The sequence below is a fragment of the Aythya ferina genome, assembly GCF_964211825.1.
Source record: "Aythya ferina genome assembly, chromosome: 5".
Classification (NCBI taxonomy): domain Eukaryota; kingdom Metazoa; phylum Chordata; class Aves; order Anseriformes; family Anatidae; genus Aythya; species Aythya ferina.
In genome coordinates, this window is record NC_140301.1 from 43190857 (window position 1) to 43211418 (window position 20562).

The 20562-nt window shown below is 43.2% G+C and overlaps 1 protein-coding gene across 3 annotated transcripts in view; it reads left to right on the plus strand.

Moving 5' to 3' along the window:
* Positions 1-20562, plus strand: part of BRSK2 (BR serine/threonine kinase 2) — a 300200-nt gene that overhangs the window by 210394 nt on the left and 69244 nt on the right. For all 3 annotated transcript variants that reach the window (XM_084520597.1, XM_084520598.1, XM_084520599.1), the window contains exons 7-10: positions 6537-6653; positions 15680-15713; positions 16813-16881; positions 19625-19771. In XM_084520597.1, the coding sequence (XP_084376723.1) occupies positions 6537-6653; positions 15680-15713; positions 16813-16881; positions 19625-19771 (367 nt within the window). The remainder of the gene's footprint in view (positions 1-6536; positions 6654-15679; positions 15714-16812; positions 16882-19624; positions 19772-20562) is intronic.

The following is a 20562-nucleotide window of genomic DNA, read 5'->3' on the forward strand; positions in this document are numbered from 1 at the left end:
CAGAAAATGCCCCGTGGCAAACCTTATTATGGCTTCAGAGATAACAGATAATGCCAATTACTGCACAGGGCAGTGGTGACATTGAGAGGAAATCCCCTGCGGTAATGAGCAGCAAGATTATTATTTCATTTTATTTTTATTTTGGTTGGGTTTCATTTTGTGTTGTGTTTTTTTTTTTTTCTTTTTTTTTTTCTTTTTTCCCCGAGTATGCACAAGAGGGGTTAAGGCAGGTTCTTTATGAATATTGATAAATGACAATTACGAGGGCCCTTTCTCCTTTCATTGCCTGGGGCTGTGCCTGCTTGAGTACGCACAAGGCTCTTGCTGAAGTGTGTCTGTGTGTGCCTGCGTAGGCATGGGGGTGTGTGACTTAGGGGGCTAAGGCAATGAATAAGAGCTTTGTTTGGCTTCGCCTGGTGTTCTTCCCATTGGTCCAAGAGGAGAAATGGCTCCTTATAAAATAGCACTTCAAGATTTCACAGCGGTAGTGCCAAAATCTCTGGTATATTACTGCAGGCAGGAGCTGCAGAGCATTGTCAGTAAAGGAAGCACGCTTTTAGGAAGAAACCTGGAATGACTTCAAGAAGCAGAGAAAGCTGAGGAATGCCAGGTGCCGTGAGAAACCTTTTCTGTTAGATAATCCCACCCTCCCAGTGATTCCAGCTTTGCCTTACTTCTTTTAGAAGGAGGATGCTACACTGTTGTGCAGAGATGGTCTGCTGAATAATTAAGATTACACAGCTGGACACTTTGAAATCATGACACAGGGCCTCCAGATGTGAAACTGTGTTAGAAATCACAAAACTTAATAATGTTGGTTTCTGTTATTTCTTCTTGGGATCCTTGAGCCCTTGGAGTTTGAAATTTTCTTTCAGACTATCAAATTCAAAAGGTGCCTTTTTCCACTGTTGAGTGCTGAGATTTGCCAGTCATTGCCTGAATCCAGGAGCTATAGGTATATGACTGAGACTCACTCCAAACAGCGAGGAATTTTCATATTTTCCTTGTACAGGAAACTGGAGAGAAACCATCAAGTACAGCAGCTGCAATGTCACAGGCAAAATTACCAGCTCAGCTGAAGTCAGAGGACATGTATTTTTGTAAGTTTTTTTTTATGTAAGCCACTGGAAACTCAAAAATGGCATAGTCTTATTTTAAGCATAACCAGGTAACAATCTTTGGCAAGTACATTTGTAGTGATGAGACCTGACAGTCAGCTCTGGCTTTGGAATACATGAATATATGTTTTAAGGCAAGGTTTTCAAGGAAGAGTAATATATATTAATAGATCAGTGGAAATAATTGTATAAAAAACAAGACGGGGTTTCAGGCATTCAAGCCCTTCTTCAGGTCTCCTGATATGTTTATAGATGTTGTCCTTTTTCCTAGCTATAACTATATTTACTTGTTCTGCAGGATTCTGTGAAAAAAATACTAAATTTGAGCATAGCAACCATGAGTCTAAACAAAGATTCCTCTGTAGGTAGATGCAAGTTACACATTTGGATCTCATTTGCAGAAGCAAGAGAAAATAAGATGAAAGGCTTTTTCTGCTTATGAAAATTAAAAATACTGCTTCTCGTACTATTAATTATTACTGGTAAATTATTTGCATCGCATCAGGCTTGTGCTAAGCACTTTTAAGAGGATACTGCAGAACAATTATTCTGTGGTCGGGCCCTTCTGGGAGTTTGGGGTCAGTAAGAAAAGCATTTGCAAAGTAGCCAACAATTTGATTAGTACAAATGACCTGCAACTACTCCAATTAGGAGGTTTCTTGGGTTAGAAATCCGTGACCTACAATGAGTCGTCATGGAAACTGATATGAACGTTTCAGCTCAAAAATCACTTTAAAATAATGGGTTAGTTCATCATCTCGTGCCAAGTGACATAGTTTCTTTGAATCCAAGATCTCAAATCTGTCTCTACACCAGAAATCTTCTGCCAAGCCTGGGTGACAAGGAGAAGGTGGTTGCTTTACTTCTCTTTTTTTACTGTGCTGCGACTGCCTGCAGTACAGCTACGGGGATATCCCCAGAGCAGGAGGACGGACTGGAGAGGTGAGTGGAGGAAGCTGAATAGCATCACCGGGAGCGCCCAGAAAGCAAGCTTGGCCAGTGTGTGAGTGGGAAGCTGGAACACGTTAATGCTTACGCGTGCCTTTCATTTTCTCTGCACCACCTCTGAGATCTGTGCCAATTTCCACGGGACCGTTTTTTCAGAAATCTCTCTCTCTCTTCCTCTCTCCCCCCGCTCCTCATCTTGTGCTGCAAGGGAACTGTAAAGCCTTTGTTGCATTATGTAAAAGACTGATGATGCCGAGAGCCTGACAGTGTGTACTTTCCCTGTCATGGCATGTTCAATGGCTCCCTTTCACTCACAGGCTCTCCCTTCAAAAGCCTGCTGCATGCAGGCTGGTGGAGCTGGCTTCCCTCTCCGTTGTCTTAGGCGAGGAGCTCTAGGCACTCTGTGGCACCCTGGGTCAGGGTCACGCTGACTTCTCCTGCAGGACTTCATTTCACTTTCGTGTGCCTTCTCAGCATATGCAGGGCTCAAGAGGAAAGTTTGCCTGTTTGTCACTAAAGGAGCTGCTTTCTTCTATTCTGATTCCCCAGCCATGTGCTAAAGCCCCCACAGCTTTAGAGCCTTTAGAACAATGAAAGGGTAACGAGTCCTCTGTTCACCTGCAGAGAGAGGAGTTGATGCGGTCATAGAAGACATGGAGAGCCGGAGAGATCAGCTGGAATGGGACCAAATTAAATGCGTTTACTCTGCAATGTTCCATTAATGCCAAGTAATTACCACATACAGTGGGATTTTTGTTTTGTTTTTGTTTCGTTTTGGCACAAGAGAATTCTTTCCAAATATGAATGCATGAGGCCGTCCGGGCGGCCGGGCTCTTAGGTAAATTATAACAAGCCTTCCCTATTCCCATATGTTCCTCTTCCTTCCTTCTGGCATTTGGAAAGCTGGCAGTACAGAGATGGGAAATGCAAATGCAGAGAGGAGGTCTCGTTCCCAGTGGCAGGGATGCTGCTTCTGCCACTCTGGTGCATACTCCTGGCCTCAATACCATCCCCAAGATGCTTCTCAAATTCAAAATGGCCCAAAGACTTCCCAGCAGGGAAATGTCCCAGCTAGAAGAAAACTTCCATCAGGGGCATAAAATTCTCTTGTGGTTGAATATGCAAGCACTGCCTGGTCCCATTGGCACCCTGATCCCTGAGGGGAGTGCTGCCACAACAAAAAATGCTCGGGGCTGCCATGGGTTCCTGTGCTCACCATCCACATCTGGCACTAGGGTCTGTGTGAGGGAGGGATGGGGAGGGTCAGAGAGCTGCAATTTCAGGTATTTCAGTGCCCAGTCAGAAGGAAATGTTTCAATTCTTGTCGGAGTCCACTCTCTCCCCTCTGCTGCATGGGCTGTAGAGAAGAGATGGTAATTTTCCTTGGTTTTATTTTGGCAAGAGTCTAGAGACTAAAAGCCAAAACTTCAAGGCCTGATGCTACTCCAGATTTCCTTCCATACACATTATCCAACCATCCTAGTCCCACCAATCCTGAGCTCCAGTGTAAAGCTTTCAAAATGCTCTCCTTGAGGTGGACCAGGACCTGTACCCAAAGAGCTCCATCAGCCCAGATAGGCTGACCCTTCACAACGAAGCATTGCACAGCACAGTGAAATGAAGCTTACTTCACATCTGGAGCGTGGATGAAGGCATCCTCTATCCTCCCTCACTTCCCATGGCTCTCCAAAAATAAAAAATAAAAATTATTTGTCACTTCAGAGGAGCTACATTTTTTCATTGGTATTGTTCCTACAGGAACTGTCCATATGACTGGCATTAGTTAGCTGGCATCCTTACTGACCTTACCAGCCGGCTGAGAGCTGACCAGGCAAAGAGCAGGGCCACCAGCACTGAGGAGACTCGCTTCAGCCATATGGAACAGACATTCCTTCAAATGCTCTTCCCTCTCTCTAAATAAAACTGTACAATTTTAGGATGAGCGAAGAATTGCAATCTTTTTAGGCAGGCAGTGGGATGCCTGCTATAGAATGAATGTCTATGGCATCAGCAAGTGCTGCTCCTTGCAGGCTAACAGGCATGGACAGCAACACCCTCAGCATCCACACCATGTGTCTGTTCAGCATTTGGCCAGGAGCAGTCACCAAGACTGGAAAACAACCAAAAACATTTAAAAAGCTGCACAGAGCAGAAGGACACACGCTCAGCTTGTGCTGTGGGGAGGTTTCTTGTTTTATAGCATCAGGCAAGCACCGCTCACTTTACAGGGAATTGCTATTTGCTACTGGGCCCTAGTTCTCAAACCAGAGAACTTCTGTGCATCCCCCTGGTCAGATGAGGTCTTCCCAGCACCCAATTAGTGAAACCAGTTGTAAGATGAGAGCTGCCCAGGATGTCTGCTGGATGAAAGATTAAATCATACACCACCGTCTCATTAGTGTCCAGTTTTCCAAGCTTGCCTTAGGACGGTGGGCTCTTCTGTCCTTTTCACTGCAGGGGCTGGAGCACGTTCAGATGTGGCAGGTGTCACCAAATGCTGCCTTTGTCCAGGACTACTGTCCTGGATGAGGGCATTCAGGGCCTCTTTTCCCGACTGCTAACTGGTCATTCCCAGTCCTGAAACATTTCATTGTCACTCATCTCCAGCTTTTTTTCAAGTAGGTATGGTTGTCTTGGTATTTGTTGCATGGTGGATGAGTCTTCAGTCCCCTTGAAACTTTGATTTCTGTGAGAAAGAGAGATTTTATAGAGTACCTTTTGCTTTTTCAGGTGAAAATAGTCACAAATCTGAACCATGCTGCCCAGTTATTTACCAGATTGTTTGCTCATGGTTAACAAGGCAGCATTAACGTGCAGGGTTCATTATGTTTATGCAAGACTGGAGACCAAGTTTTATGCTCTTTAAAAAAGGAAGGGAAGAGCAGTCCTAGGACTCAGTGATAAGGTCAGTGGCTGGTATCTGTGTGGAACACGTGCTATTTTGCTGGAAGCCTCCTTTAGCTCTATCCGTTACACTCCCCAAGTGTCCTATTACAGCATGCTCTGGTTTTGCATAGAGCTGGCCTGCATTATTTACAAGTTGTCTCTAATTGATCATTCCAGACTTCTGTTCAGATCAGAGATCATTTCCAAGGCATTGTCAGGCTCCGTATGTTCCTCTGAGAGGATACAGACTGAGCACCTTTACAGGTGTTTAGGGGTAGAGTTACACTTGTGTGCAGGAGCAGTGCTAGAGGATGCAATTAGAGGTGAAGAGAAAATGGCATAAAGATAGGGCAGAGCTCCGTGACTGGTGTCACTGCTAATGCTGGGTCTTCTGCAGAGCTCTCTTTCTGGGCAGGCAGCTGTTTTTACTGAACCATTGTAGCAAATGGCTATTGTTTGCCTGACAGACGTGTTGTCAATCAGCCATTTCCAACAGGTTTGTGTTCAGACTGAGTACCTGAGCTCGCTGTTCTGCTGTGGAAGAGTTTTCTCCGATTTGCACCTTTTATCAAGCAAAACATCAAAGATGGACATTTTGCCTTCTCATAAGCAAAAACAAGAGAAGAGCTGCTTCTTCAGCTTGCCTGAAGTGCTTCTCTCATCTCTGTGACTCGAAGAGTTGCAAATAAAAAGAAAAAAAAGCGAAATCATCACAAATTTTGTACAAGGTTTTTCTCTGTGCATATAAAATCAAGTAAATGTAAAAGTTGTGCAAAAGCACTTGAGTTCTAAGAAGTGGACGGGTGCATGGTGGTGTTGGCTGTGGGTAATGGAAATTAATAAATTAGACAATGTGCAATTGCTTTGATTTAAAGCAGGAGTTGCCATCCTGCTTTAAGTGCTTACCATGTTACAGCAATGTGGCTGCCTGGCTGTTCCCATGTTGCCAAATAATAAGAAAATCGAGCTTTGCTTGAAAGGAGGCAATCCTCCATCTTCCTTCCCAGTGCTGACACCCTCAGTTATAAGCAGTGCTGGGCTCAAGGGGTTTCTCCATCAGAACTAGCTGCCCGAAATGATTTCAAAGACATATCCCTATGTAAACAACTCCTAATAGGGTCTTTCTGCAGCAGCTTTAACAACAAGTCTGCTTTTTCTCCTCTAGATATCACTAATTCTGTTTCCTGTTGTTGACAGAATACACTGATGATGTTCACTCCTACCTTAAGGAGTTGGCATTTGATGGAATATATCAGCTCTAAATCCAAACTGAAAATTTCCTCTGATTTCCCTCAGTTCCTCCCTCAAATTATCTTGATATTGTTGGAAGGTGCAGATATTCATTTCCTATCAGGGCAGTGCAGTCTCGAGCTTTGCATTCATCAGGAGTGGGCATTTGGGAGACAGTCTAGAGTATTGCAAAGATTGGATCTTGGATATGTGTGTTCTCCTATCTGGGAGAGAAAAAGAATGAAATCAATTAAAATATAATAGGTTGGATGCTATACTGGATAAAAAAACAAGTCTTGGAGTGGGAAAGCTGTCAGGGATAATTTAACTCACATTTTGATCCTTTTTTTACAGCCACAGGGACTTAAAACCAGAAAACCTACTGTTGGATGAAAAGAACAACATCCGGATAGCAGACTTTGGAATGGCATCACTGCAGGTTGGGGACAGCTTGTTAGAAACCAGTTGTGGGTGAGTGTCTCAGAGCATATTGCAAATAATCAGTGATGAATTCCAGACATAAAGTTGTCAATAACAGGGGGTTTGAGGAAGACCTGCAAGCTTACACTGTGCCTCATTATTTCCCAGGAAGTTAGTAAATTGATAAAACGTATGTAGTGCATAAGTTAGCTAAAAGAAGGGTGGGTTTTTTAAGTGTTTTACAGTGAAAAGTAGGCTTCTGTAGATGTCATATGTGGATATAAAAATCAAAGCTTTCAGGTTTGGACTCATCTGCCTATGCTGGCTTGTTTGCTTTCACTGGACATATAATATTTGGGAAATTAAAGCAGTAGTGGTAGCAGTTTTAAGAAGTGGCTTTAAAAATATTGGGGGTAGAAAAAAAACGAATCTAGGGGAGCTGAAATGGAATTTGTGTGTTGTGTTCAGGCTGCCTGCTTGCAGCTCTTCCTGTTTGTGTTCCACTCTGCTTCGTTTCGGCTCACATCCAGGATTGACAGGGAGGCAGCAGAGGGTCCTTTGCAATTACAAGCAGGGCATGAATGCAGATACAAAGAAGGCTGCTTGGAGGAATACTGCAGGGGCAGTATAAAAACACTTCTGTGTTAATTTGGTTGCCAGCAGGAGCTTTCCAGGAATGTCCAAGGGAGCCAGCAATAAGCCCAACAGCCGAGTGAAGCCCTGGTGCCTCACTGGGGACAGGGCTAGCTCTTGAGGGGCAATACTCTCTGATCCCCGTCACCTCTAGGGACACTGCAGGCACCCATAGGACCACAGCCCCCCCCCAGCCGTGGCCCTGTGGCGCATTGACTGTGCATTGTAATGCTGCAGTGAGCTGTGGCAGGGCAGCAGCTGCATCGAGCTGCTGCAGCCTGGCACCACTACGCCAGCTTTTCGTGGCATCTGAATTTGTTACAGCAGTGAGCTCAGCAACTGGAGTTGCAGGCAGTACCAGCAGCTTTGCATCTCCTCTGGTATAGATCTACTCTTCTTGGCCCCTGGCAGTGTAAATTTGATGACTGCAGCTCATCTCCATCCTCAGCCTGCTACAGTCTGTGTTTTTTCAGTCTGTGCCCTGAGGCAAAGCAATTCGTGGAGCCGTCCTGGTTCCCTGCACAGCACAGCCACTGCCTCTCGGTCCTGAGCTATACGGCTCTGCTTTCCAGGTCTTGAATAATGGATTGCAAAATTGTTTGAAGCTGATGATGTGATCGAATGGTGGTTGATGAGAACACTGAGAGGCACCCGTTCCTTCCTGTCTGTGTCAAGGCAAGATTTGACCTCTTAACAGCGCAGATGAGAAGCAGGGAGCTATGAGTCTGCACATCTGTTGCTTGCAGCTGCTTTCAAACCTCCCCTCTAGACTGAGAAATGAAGTCCTCACTGCAGTTACCACAAAGCCTCTCTACTCTTTGAAGAACATTTTCTCCCTTCCTTCCGTGAAAAAAACAACCAGAAGTATAAAGCCCAACCCAGTCTCGCATTGCCCTGCAGGATTTTTCAGACTCCCCGGGAACCTCTCGGTAGGGTTCCTGTTCTTGTTAGCAGTGGGCTCTGTCATCCAGGTCTAGAATCTCAAAGGGAGCTTTCCTTTCCATAAGCAGTGCTGGAATTCAAGCTTCCATGCTTGAAGCAGAGCCAGCCCCCACGATGCGGCCTTAAAATGCGCTAATAAAGAAATCAATGGAACGGAAGAGACGTGCCTGTAATAAACAGAACACAGCAGCAACACTATGATCTCCTGCCTTGCAGATGCATTTTAAGTGTGGTGCCAATCACTAGGCCTCCATGTGAGCTATTACACCACTTCATTAATTCTCCTGGCATGGAGCCCAGCATGGCTGGTACTGGTGTCTTGTGATCTATCTGGTTTGGGGGGTGAAGGGAGGAAGGAAGGGAGGAGTATCTAACAGTGTGCCACACTGTTCACAAAGAAAGGCAATCCAGTTATGACTCCCTTTCCCTTGGAGAGCAGAGTAACCAACCTCAGAGCTTTTTGAGGCAACAATTTCACTTCCCCTTGTAGCTGGTACTTTGAGCCAGCATGAAAAGGAGCAAGACAGACCGAATCGTGGCTGAGATACCGAGCTTTAATGAGATGTTCCTCCGTGCACCCAGAAGTTAATTTCCAGAATGGTTTTATATGTGCTGTGAACACCGATAATGAGATGAAACTGTAACACTTGCATTGACAGTCAGGCAAGGAGTCTCCAGGTATTTCTGTCAGGCAGAGTGGGAGGATCAGCTGGGGTGTAGCAGCATGATGCAAGGAACTTCGTCAGTACAGCAGAGCAGTTACAGTGCAGTCAAAAATCCATTGCTGCCGCAAGTGAACTGCTGAGTCCAAAGTTTGGATAGGCTTTAGGTCATCCCAGATCCTCGTCAGGCCTCACCAAGATGTTCACACAGCCTGAGATACGTCAGATGGCACGCCACAGTGTCAGTCTGATGGGAGCTACTCCTTAGCTCATTCACCATGGTTTTCTGTAGTGTCAATAGCTACCTGGAGAACATGGTAGAAGCTCAGTCCAGTTGTGTTTGTGTAGGAGAGGGAGCTAAGGACAGACTGGCTGTTTCGTTGACACATTTGTCACTGGCAGACTGCAAATCAGGCTGTGGTTGTGATTAATCCCCATTACTGGAATCCTGTATTGCACAAATCCCATGTATACACAGCACAGAGGAACAAGCTGCAGTTTTAAACTTGCATCGTTAGACCTTTGAATGGAAGAGGAGCTGTATGAAAAATTGTGCTTACTGCAGAAACTGCACAACTGCACAACAAGGCAGTCTCATGGAGAGTTGGTCCTTGAAATGCCCAAGAAACACGATGAGTCTGTGCATCCCTCCAGGAGCAGCTCTGGGAACAAAGAGCAGACTGTGAAGGAAGCAGAGAATGTGGTAGGATGCTGCTTCTGTTATTTCAGAACTTGTTGGCTCTTCCTCTTCTTTACCCTTCCAGGCAGTGACGTGCAGAGGCACTTCCCTGTCTCTTTTCACAGTGATTCTTCCCAGCACGCTGCCTCGCAGTGCTGTGGAATGGGAGATGCTGTCCAATCCCTCCTGATTTGTCACTAGGCAAGAAGAATGAGTGTCTTACGGTTAAACCTCTGGACTGGGACCCAGGTGATCTGAGCTTGATTTCTGTCTTTGCTGCAGGCATTCAGGGTGGTCTTAGACAAGACACATTGCCTTTCTGTGCTTCAGTTCTTCATCTTAACAAGTCATTGCAGCGCCCAAGTTGCTCTGAACATAAACTGCAATCATTTCTAAAGGAGTCTTGGAAAAGTAGGAAGGGTTGGGAAATTCTCTGGACCTTATTCTCTTTTCTAGAACAAAGAGGGCTCATTGTTAATCTGAAAGACTGAGGAAAATACTGTTGAGGTATAATTCTTGGGATTTTGTAATGATGCTTCCTAATTCCCCATTGCTCCTTACAGAAAGCTGACAATGTACATTTTTGCCATCTCCTCATTTCTCTTCATTTCATTTGTGAAACGCCACGTCCCACTGGAAGGAGATTGCTGCAGGCTGCCAGGAGACAGGAGAACCCCACAGCAGAGCTGCTCTCTGTGCTGCCTCCAAATCTCTCTATCCCAAACTGAGAGCTAGGACAAAGCCAATATGTAAAGGTAGCTTGCTGTAGCACCAGACCCGATCTCTGAAGAGCCAGTTGGTACACAGACTGCCACCACTGCTGGCAGGCCCGCAGTTAACTGTGTGTGTGTGCAGCAGTCCCCCCATAACAGCGTCTCCATAGGGAAACTCTGGCCTGATCCAGAAAGCCGTGTGCCTGTGGGAGAACGATGCTGATTATGACCTCTAATTTTATTGAGTGAGAGGAAAGCTGTTGTGCCTGCTGGTGGCATAGTGAAGGAAGAGACCAGCAACTTCCAGCACCAGCACTGTGCATTCCTCTGCTCTCATCTCTCCGTAGCAATTCCCAGCAACACTTTGCAGACCCACCGGCTGTCTGCATACACCAAAAGAGCACCTGTTCTCATTAGAATTGATCGTTGGCTCTCTTTGAGCTCAGGGTATTCGGAACATCCAGCACACTGTGTGTTTGTTAAAAATGTTAAGAGATTTCATCTAGCTCCTGGTTCCTGTACACCTTGTATTTGGCAGATCACCACACCCGCGAGGAGATTAACTTAGAAGGGCGGTGCAGTACTCAGCTGCCGTACACCTCTGTCCAAGCACCACTTTGGATTTTAATGATGAGGCATGATGCTGCACTTATTGTTTCCACTTTATGTAGTTGTATATACAAACGTGTGCATGTTATCTAAAACATATGCAAGTGTCCTGCATCCAGATCCTGCTAGCATTGCAAATATAGGCTCTTAAACCTGGAAAATGCCAAAATTAGCAATTTTTACCCCATCTCACCAAGAGCTTCCATTACCAGCACTCCATTTCCATCTCCTTCTCTGTTTTCCACCCCATTCTTAGGAAATTCTCCCAGTCATTTCTGCTCCATATTTCATCCCATGTGCCAGGTCTTTTACTCTTTTGCTAGATTCCAGCTCTAGTTTCCCCTACTTGGTTGTCCCAGTCTGTTGCTCTCAGTCCCAGATCTAACTCCAGATATTTTTGCACTCAGCTGGGTATCAGTTTTAGATTATAAGTTTGGTCTGGGAAGTTTTGCCAGTGCTGGTTGAATTTTCATCTTAATGCTCTATATAATTTCTACCAGTAAATGCAAACTGTGGTTTTCTAGTGGTTATGTTTGAATACATTTTTCCAGAGAATGTGAACAAATCATTAAGTTTTCCCTTTACATTTGAGGATACTAGAAATTTTCCTTTTTTATGGGAGAAAACATATTTAGTTTAAATTAGATTTAAATAGTGAGTGGAAATATTTTGGCTTGTACACAGCACACATACATACACAAACATGAAACCAGTCTGAGGCAGACAACCAGCAGAGAAATTCTCAGAGAAATTAAATTGATGGTAAGCCATAAGCAATTTAAAATGAGAATTATGAAGGAAAATATCAGACAGCCTTATTAATAAGGAATAACATTGGCCTTGCCTTAAGTACATCCCAAGGTATGTTTAAAGAGTTTTAATTCTGCAAAATAAAGCACTGAGATATGTTACTCTTCAGGTTGCTAGTATAAAATTTCCTTGGCCCCAGAACATTCATGCGCATTAGAATATGGCCATTAATTACAAGCTTGTACAGTTCTTTTTCACCAAATCTTTGTCTTATTTGGTGTTTTGATGGTGGTGTGTTGTTGCTTTTTTTGTTTGTTTGTTTTTAAATAGCTATTTAGTATTTCATTTTTCCTCATCATTCATTTTATGGATCTGTTTGTTATTTCTGCTCACCACATTGAAGCCTTGCTATGAATGCTAGATAGGATTTTCATCTCAGTCTTAAATTTACAGATACTAACTATACTGAAAACTGAGGAAGTTGCAGTTTGAGATTAGTTGTAAATGTCTCAGTTTAAGGCGCCTTTTCATGTGCCTTCACAGATAGATTCTGTGAGAGGGGCAGAGAGTTTGATTCTCCAGTATGCCAGCCAGATGGATCTATCCCAAAGTTGTCCTTCATGGTACCAAGTGACCAAGCTTTAGCGATTCTTAGCTTTTGAATACTGAATTTTGCAATCTTTGAGCCCTTTTAATAAAGCGTCCTGTTTCCGTTTTTCAATTAAGATCTCTTAAAGGATCCAAGTCTTAACAATTTGAATTCATATATTAATTAATGAACTGATTTGCAAATTCCCAGAAAGTACTTACACTTGAGGAGTAAACAGCTGTAAGATGGCTTGGCTGAGGGCTAGATGCTGAGTTTTCTCATATAGAGCTCAATGTCTGAATTGAAGATGTAATTGCAAAACAGCACTCAACCTTAACTACAGCTCCTACTTTAATTACAGCCCTAACTACAGCTACTGCCTTCACTGCAGCCCTAACTACCTGCTGCTCCTGGAACCGTTTCTTCCCTGCATTACTTTCGTGTGTGATTTGTGGCTGTTACTTTCTCCACTCAGGATGTTCTAACATGCAGTCTTCTGAAGAACTCCTGAAGAATTTATCTCTTTTGCTGCTCCTCTGGTGTTCCCCTTCATCTCAGCCCTTTTTTACCCAGAAAAGGGAGAAAGTACAGGCAGCCTTTTGCACTAGCGAGTGTCTTCTGTTTCTGAAAGCCAGCTTGGAGATACTGAATAACATGGAGGTAGAAGGGACTCTAGCATCTGAACAACAGCAAAACCAGCCAGACACAGGAGGACTTCAGTGCATCCACTTTATTAAGGTATCTTCATGCACAGGGAAACAGAGAGCAAGACTTCTTTCTTTCTGCAGAAACACTGCCTCCAGCTGTGAGGTCTGAAGAATGGCACTCAGAGAAGCGTTTCTTGTTCCCCAAATAGTATCTGCTTAAGTCATGGATCCAAAGGCCCCAAGCATGGACACTCATCTTTGATGGGACCTGGGAACTGTCAGGAAGTGCAATAGATGATTTGTCACACTGTGGAGTAGGGTCATACAGAACAGCTCTCTCTGTGCTTGCTGATCAACCCACTGCTTCTCTGGAAAAGCAGTTGCTTTGCAGTCAGAGACAGGCAGACAGGCTGTGTGTGCACAGTGCTCGTCTCTCTTACCTGAGTAAGGAGACAGAAGGTCAGAACTGCTTGCACAAGTCAGTGGTACATCACATCTGCACTGAAGATACAGCACTGGTTGTCTCAGATCTGCTGTAGGATCATCGTATCTTGCTGTGCACAGATCAGAAATTACTTTTTTAATTTTTCAGGTGAGATTCAGGATAGATGCACCAAGGATATATCCATTTCTCTCTGCATGTATGACCCTTGTTTAGGGTTGTCCTGGATGTCACCGATGCACTCTGGCTTATTTCCTCTGGTCAAAGTCCCATGTAAATGCTTTGCTAAGGGCTCCCAAGATCTTTTAAGATTCTTGTGTCCAAGAGTCACAGCTGTGAATGACCACTCAGAGAGCCCTTCCTGCCCCAGGCAGGCTAGACAGGGAAAATCAACATCACCCTTGAAATAAACACTGCCAGCATCGGAGCTTTTTTGCAGCAATACCCGCAGGCAGCAACTGCTTCTTGATCTTGCTGAGCGATATACTTATTTGTTATCAAGGGCAGATTGTGGCTTTTGCTGCACAGAGATGTAGCTGAAAGATGAGGAGATGGCCTAAGGGAAAAGGCAGGGAATGTCGCTCTGACACACGTATATTGAATAATTAGCGATAAGAGCCAAAGAAATATTCATGACTCTGTAGAAAGCTAAATAGATTTTTGATTAAATTTGAGTTTTCTCTTTAAAGCAGTTGAAGTTGCTCTGTGATTGGCAGCATGGAAATGAGTTTTCTACGGATTCTGGCTGGCCGGAGGATCCCGTTTCGAGCTGTTCGCCAAGATAATGCTGCAGATATCTAGCTAGTGTGTGCTGGCAAGAATTCAGAGTGGCTATGCCAGAAACCTGTGCTCTCTGGGCAGTTGCAGTGCAGCTGTTGAATGATTGAATCAATCCAACTTGTTGAAAGGATTTATTATAGCTTTTTCTCTGCCCATTCTCCTAAATTTTAGTCGAATTTCACTGGTGTCTTAAAATACACCTGGCAGGTTCCACTGCACTCCAGGAGACATCAGGGAAGTAGAATGCTTTAAGTGCATTTGTTAGAGAGATTCATAAATGGGCACCTACCCATCTTGGGGTCTTCACAACACCTACATTTTTCTTTTCAAGGATGTTTGCACAGAAAGCTGACAAGATGGTTGTATTCTGCAGCATTTGTAATTAAGAATTCTGAAATCTGTCTTTGTTGGAGTCATCATATACAAATAAAAAGTCAGAAGCACTTTGCAAATTGAGATAATGACTCATCCAGCACACCCCAGGTGGCATGTCCACCTAAACAGGATTGTGCTGAAGGATGCTGTGCTATGGGTTCTGTTCCTATAACTCTCTTTGCCACAATATTTTTGTCCAAGTTTAAATCACATTACCACCTTCCTTACACCTCCCATCCTAACCTCCGTTTGCTGCCCTGTCGAAGCAGGCTTATGCTTATCGTAGAACCATAGAAGGTGAACCTGTGATAAGGTTGACAGAGCTGTGCTTCTGTTTTGCTCATTACTTTGTGAGACAGGTATTGCCCAGCCATGATTGTGTTTGTCACAAGAAACAAATGCACAAATGAAGACAGGCTCAGGGACTGCTGGGAGGTGTCAGTATAAACAATAGTGAGATTGGCACGCAGGTCTCAGGCAGTTTGCATCCCTTTTTCTTGTCAAGTTACTTTAATGAAGGCTATAAAAATGAATAGCCCTGGCTATAATCTTTAGGAATTAAAATGATTACCTGGCAAGTTGAAGTAATTAACTATTCTCAGCCAGGAATCAAGGCAGAGATATATGGGTAGAAGGATGCAACAAGAATATATTAACTCGCTAGGTAATAGTACTGCTGTCTATCCTTTTTATTGTTCTTGTTTGGTTGTTTTGGTTGTGGTTTGTTGTGTTGTGTTTTTTTAGGGGAAAAAAAAAAAAAAAAAAGCATGTTGAAACCATGTATTGGCAGCTGTAATGACCGCTGGAGTAATTGAGAGCAGTCTTAGTAGAAGAAATGCAAGATAATGTTTGGGGATACATGTGTTTCGTCTGAAAACATTATGTTTGTTTGTTTTCCTAAAAGGCTTTCCAATGCATATCTTTCTTCCTTCTAGTTAGATACATGGTCAAGTAAAAGCACATGGTTAGAAGGCTGGAATTTTATATAATCACAGAATATGCCTGGTCTTCCCTTCCTTTCTAGCTTTTAAGAAATTCATAGTAGGGCCACAGGATTTTGCATTATGCTAGTTGACCATTTTCAGAGTTTGTCTTACAAGGTATTCTCACTAAGGTAAGGAAAAAAAGCGCTGGCTTTGCACACTTGCTTTCTGTATAAGCAAGCCAATCCTGATTCTGTTAAGCAACATGGAAATGCGAAGAAATCATAAATACCAGACTGTTGCATGCTCATTCAACTGTATTTTCTGTTTCAGATCACCACATTATGCCTGCCCTGAAGTTATTCGGGTAAGATGATTAAAATCTGTGTGCCTGTATTTTAAAGTGTCACTCATTGTGTGTGTGCAGATAGACCCTCTCTACATGAAATCTGTCCATGGCAGACAGCATGGGAGGGGAGACAGCGAATGTAACTGCGGTTTTGGTTGTTTGTCTCAGCTCTGAATTAAACCACATCAACTGTTGGAGGGATATGATCCCATGTTCTCACAGTACCCTTTATGCAATGTGTTCAGACAGAAAAGCAGTAGCCTCAGTTAACTTGATCTTTCAACTCAAGGGGTACAGTCCCCTAGGTTTTGCCTTCCCTGATGTAGCTGTCATTTCAGCAGAAGAACTGGGGTTGGCTGTCAGTGATGTTGGTTTCTTTTATGTGCTATAAACTATCCTTTCCCCCTACTCTTCCTTTGTCCTTTTAAAATAAGTACCCCAGATTCCAGTGGGCAAGATTCACCCTGTAGTCCCCTTTAGGTTCTGGAAGGATGCTATAAGGCCTCCCTGGAGCCTTTTCTCCTCCAGGCTGAACAACCCCAGCTCCCTCAGCCTGTCTCCATAGGAGAGATATCCTCCTCTGGACTCACTCCAACAGGTCCATGTCCTTCTTACACTGGGGAGCTAAATCCAGAACTAGAGAGTTCTCAGGAAAGAAGCCTATCACCCTTTTGGAGCATATCATTAATGTAAAGCCAAGCAAGAAGTGTACACATACAGAGGACACTGTCCAACCAATACCTGAGTTCTAAAATAACGTGACTAGTGATGAGCTCCCTGAAGAACCAAGGAAGAGAAGAACACCTTCTTGATGTCTTTAATGCACCTCTGACTCAGTTTAAGTGCCCATTCTAAAATTGTTCCAGTCATCAGCCATTCCTGTGTTGCTCCCCACTTCTGACCCTGTTCTTGCAGAACCCAGATAAGACTGTAAACCGATGTTCATAAAAATTCAACTAATGGGCTGTGCTGTGGCCTTCTAGTTGGGAAGTCCACCTTGGAAGCAGGTGGCTGAACCAAAATGTGGGGTTTCCCATTCTCCTCTCTCGTGTTCTTCAAGGGTAATTAATTCATTTACTAGTGAGCACTCTTTTGAACCTGTGTCGTTGCTGTGCAGGGAGAAAAATACGATGGAAGGAAAGCAGACGTCTGGAGCTGTGGAGTCATTTTATTTGCGTTGCTAGTGGTGAGTCATCTTCCTTGCTCTATACTTTAAAAAGAAAAGAAAAATCCCAACATGCTGCTGTATTTAATGGTGATTCTATTGACATCATGTACAGATTGCTTTTTCTTTAGTTCCCCTATTTTTGTATCTCTCGGTTGCATCCTTTCCTCTTAGTTCTACATCAGTCCCAAAGGAAAAGCATGAAGAATATTTCACTGCTTCTTTGAAATGCAGCTGCCCTGCATGGGAGAGCATAGACAAGTGCTGAAGTCTTGCCTCCATAAATGTTCTTTGCTGTGTTGTAATATTGCAGCTCTTTGAAGAGCCTCATTCAAAGCACACTGATTTTTTTTTCCCAAAAGAATGCACAGGGTTACAACTCCAGGACACAGAGAATGTCAAATAAGTTGCCCTTCACAGGATTAAAACATGGCTGGGTTTGGGAAGCATTTGTTTTTTTCTGCTGTATGTACATATGCATTTCAGTAGGTATATGCATACATTAACTGCAGTCCTTTATCAAGAGCAGATTTAAGTGCAACAATTTTGTTTCATGCAAGTATTGAGCTACATTTTTATTTGGTTCACTTGAGAATATAAAACTAAGCCAGTAGTACAACGTTTAAATTAGTTCCCATCTGGCTCAGATGTAATACTTTCCTTAGTATTCAAAATGTAGTATCTTGTAACTTAGCCGTCTTCCGATCAAAGTTTCAGTTCTCTGCAGAATTTATTCTGATTTGCAGTGTAATGTAACACTCCCAAACATACAATAATTGGATGTCCAGCTGAAAGCAGATAGGCTTGGCATGTTATCAATTTCCATGGTTAAGTGTAGGAAAATACAGATAATAGTTCATATAAGTATGACTTCACTACATGCAGAATTAAAAGTATATGTGAGAATAGATTTAATGTGTGTTAGTTTTTTGTAATAGTTTAAACAATCATCTACTATTACAAAATATATTGAAATAATCTCAGTATGGTGCTTTAAATCACCGTAACAAATTTTGTTCTTTTTTCTTTTTTGTTTATTATAATTTACTGATATTTCTAATTTTAAAATTTATTTTCTTGATGTTGCAAGGGAAGAGTTTTAACTATCTCACTAAGTATCCCCTGGTCATCTCTAGCTCTTGAGCAACTATTTGCATGGGTGACAAAGCAGAGATATAAAATGAGCTCTTTATATGACTTACTGAGTTGGTAAGAAAAGACAAGAGAAGCTGGCAAGATGGCTAGGACTTGTTGTAGTGGGCTTTTCCTTTGCAGGTGGATTCTCTGTCAAGATTTGGTGTCTGTCTGTTGCTGGGAAGCATCTTCATCTGTTCCTACATATATACATGAGCCTGCAAAACGACTGAAATAAGTCTATTATTGACAGAGAGTGCAGAACTCTCCAGTTAATTATGTCAGGAGAAACCCTGCAAAAAGTCTCAAGCTGTAATAGCAGGTGGTAGTAATAAAAGAGCTGTAGTTGTTACCTTCAGGAAATGCCACAAAGCAGCCTTGCTGACTTCATCGTGGATTAAATTGCGTTAGCCAAAGTACTGAACTATCAGAATTGATTTTCCTGTGAGTCTGGAATGGTTAGGAGAAAAGCAGATAACTCAGGAGGTTGGTTGCAGAAGACAGGGAGGCTCTTTCTTCATGGCTGCTTGAATGAACAAACAAAAGTAAATAGTGCCCAGTAGCTGCTGCCGTCAGGTGGGCTTTCCAAGGCTTCTGTAAATGGAGCTGTTGGTTTCACTAAACCAGACACAGGCCTGCTTATACAGATGCAATACTCGCTGTAGTAAGAGCAGTGCCAGCACTGACAACTGAAAGCTTCATTATCACAGCAGCTGACAGCTTGCAACTTCCTACAAACCTTCCTGGAAATCGAAGAAGCTCAGCACCTACCAGTATTAGTCAGTGAAAGAGGGAAGTGAGAATATCCAGGAAGGTGCAGACTTGCTATAAAAGGATATTGGCTTCAGTCGGTGGAGTTATCCTAAAGATTTCAACTTCTTTTTTCCTTTTTGTCCTTGCAGCAAGGATAGGTCTTTTGCTGCTTTTTTGTGACAAGCTGATGATCTATTCAAAATGTAATTCCCGCTAAAAAAACTCAAGCCATTCATGTAAGTGAGCTACAGTAGGGAAGCAATAGGAACTGATGACCTGACCACTGCATGGGAACTGCATGGAGTATATTAACCAGGTAGAACGTCTGCTGCTTCCAAAAGGCTAAAGTTGGTTAGGATTTCTTTGAGCTATGTCATTGCACTGCTCCATCAGAAAGAGGATGTTCTTTGCTGAAAGTCTCTCAAATGCTGTTCACCTCCTTTCCAATGTCTGCAATAAATGTGTCTCGGGAAGATTAAAAATAAGGAGACGATAAACATTGCTGCAGTGAAAGTATGCCCAGGAGGAATACCAGCAGATCAAAAGCTTGAGCTGAATTTAAGTGAATCCATGCATCTTTGCTGAATTTGCCTGGAAAGGCAATTTCATATTTTGTATTATGCTTTATACTGGTAGTCATTTTCTAATTAAAGGTTTAAAAAAAAAATACACTGTGTCCTCAGTTTTTTTTCCTGCATTGGAGAAAATACAGCAGCACTAAGAAATTACTTATTTTCAGTGGATAAAGAGACTGATTCACTTATTATAATACTTCATTATGAGCTGATTTTCTCTTTTCCTTTCTCTTATGTTTATCTTGGCTTTTCTCCTTTTGCCCTCTCCAACTAACTCCCTTGCCTCTGTCACATCCCTGCAGGGTGCCCTGCCATTCGATGACGACAACTTGAGGCAGCTGTTGGAGAAGGTGAAGCGTGGAGTGTTCCACATGCCACATTTTATCCCCCCGGACTGTCAGAACCTCTTGCGGGGGATGATTGAAGTGGATGCCTCGAAACGTCTCACGGTAAGAAGGCATTTGCTGCAAGCCATGTGGCCAAGGCTTCATTGGTCACCTAGTTGCAGTTGTGGGTGTATAATTAAGGAAACTTGTTGATTTGCTGCCAGTCCTGTGTGTTTCCTCCTGAACCAAGGATGAGTGGAGTTAGTGGAGGCTGGGGAAGAAGTTTGATGCCTTCTCTTTTAAACGATGGGGCCAGATTACCTTTGTGTTGCTTCTCTAGCTTCATAATCCTCCCTCCTGTGCCACAGTGGGCATTTAGAATAACTCCTTCATAATGTCCTCACAGTGCTACTGACCCATTAGCACATTTTGGAGTCCACCTGGGTAGTCTGCCTCTCCTGGTAGGTGCACCCGTTTGTCAGGGACGTCATGTAATTGTTTGAAGGTCAAAACTGCTAGGACAGTTCTTTGAAGCTTTGCTATTAAACAGAGTATGTTTTGTTTTGTTTTTTTTTGAATTTCTAACAAAAGTGTGGCTTCTCACTTCATGCCACACAGCTGCATTGTATTCTGTCCTGTATGTGCTCTGCATTATCCTGTGGCAGCATTCAGAGTGGGGGTCTTCTAGTTGCTATTCAGTGTTCTGCCCTGTGGTCCTGAGCACAATTAGGCCTGCAGTGCTGAGCTGCTGGCATTCGGCATTGAATCTTTGCATCTGGGATACATCCCATCACTACAACAACCCTGCAAGGATGAGCACTGTGTAGTGATTGTATCCTTCATTAACACTGTGGTAATGTTTTGGGGAATTAAAAAAAATTAGCAATTAAAATCGTTTTGGAAAGCAAGATTGC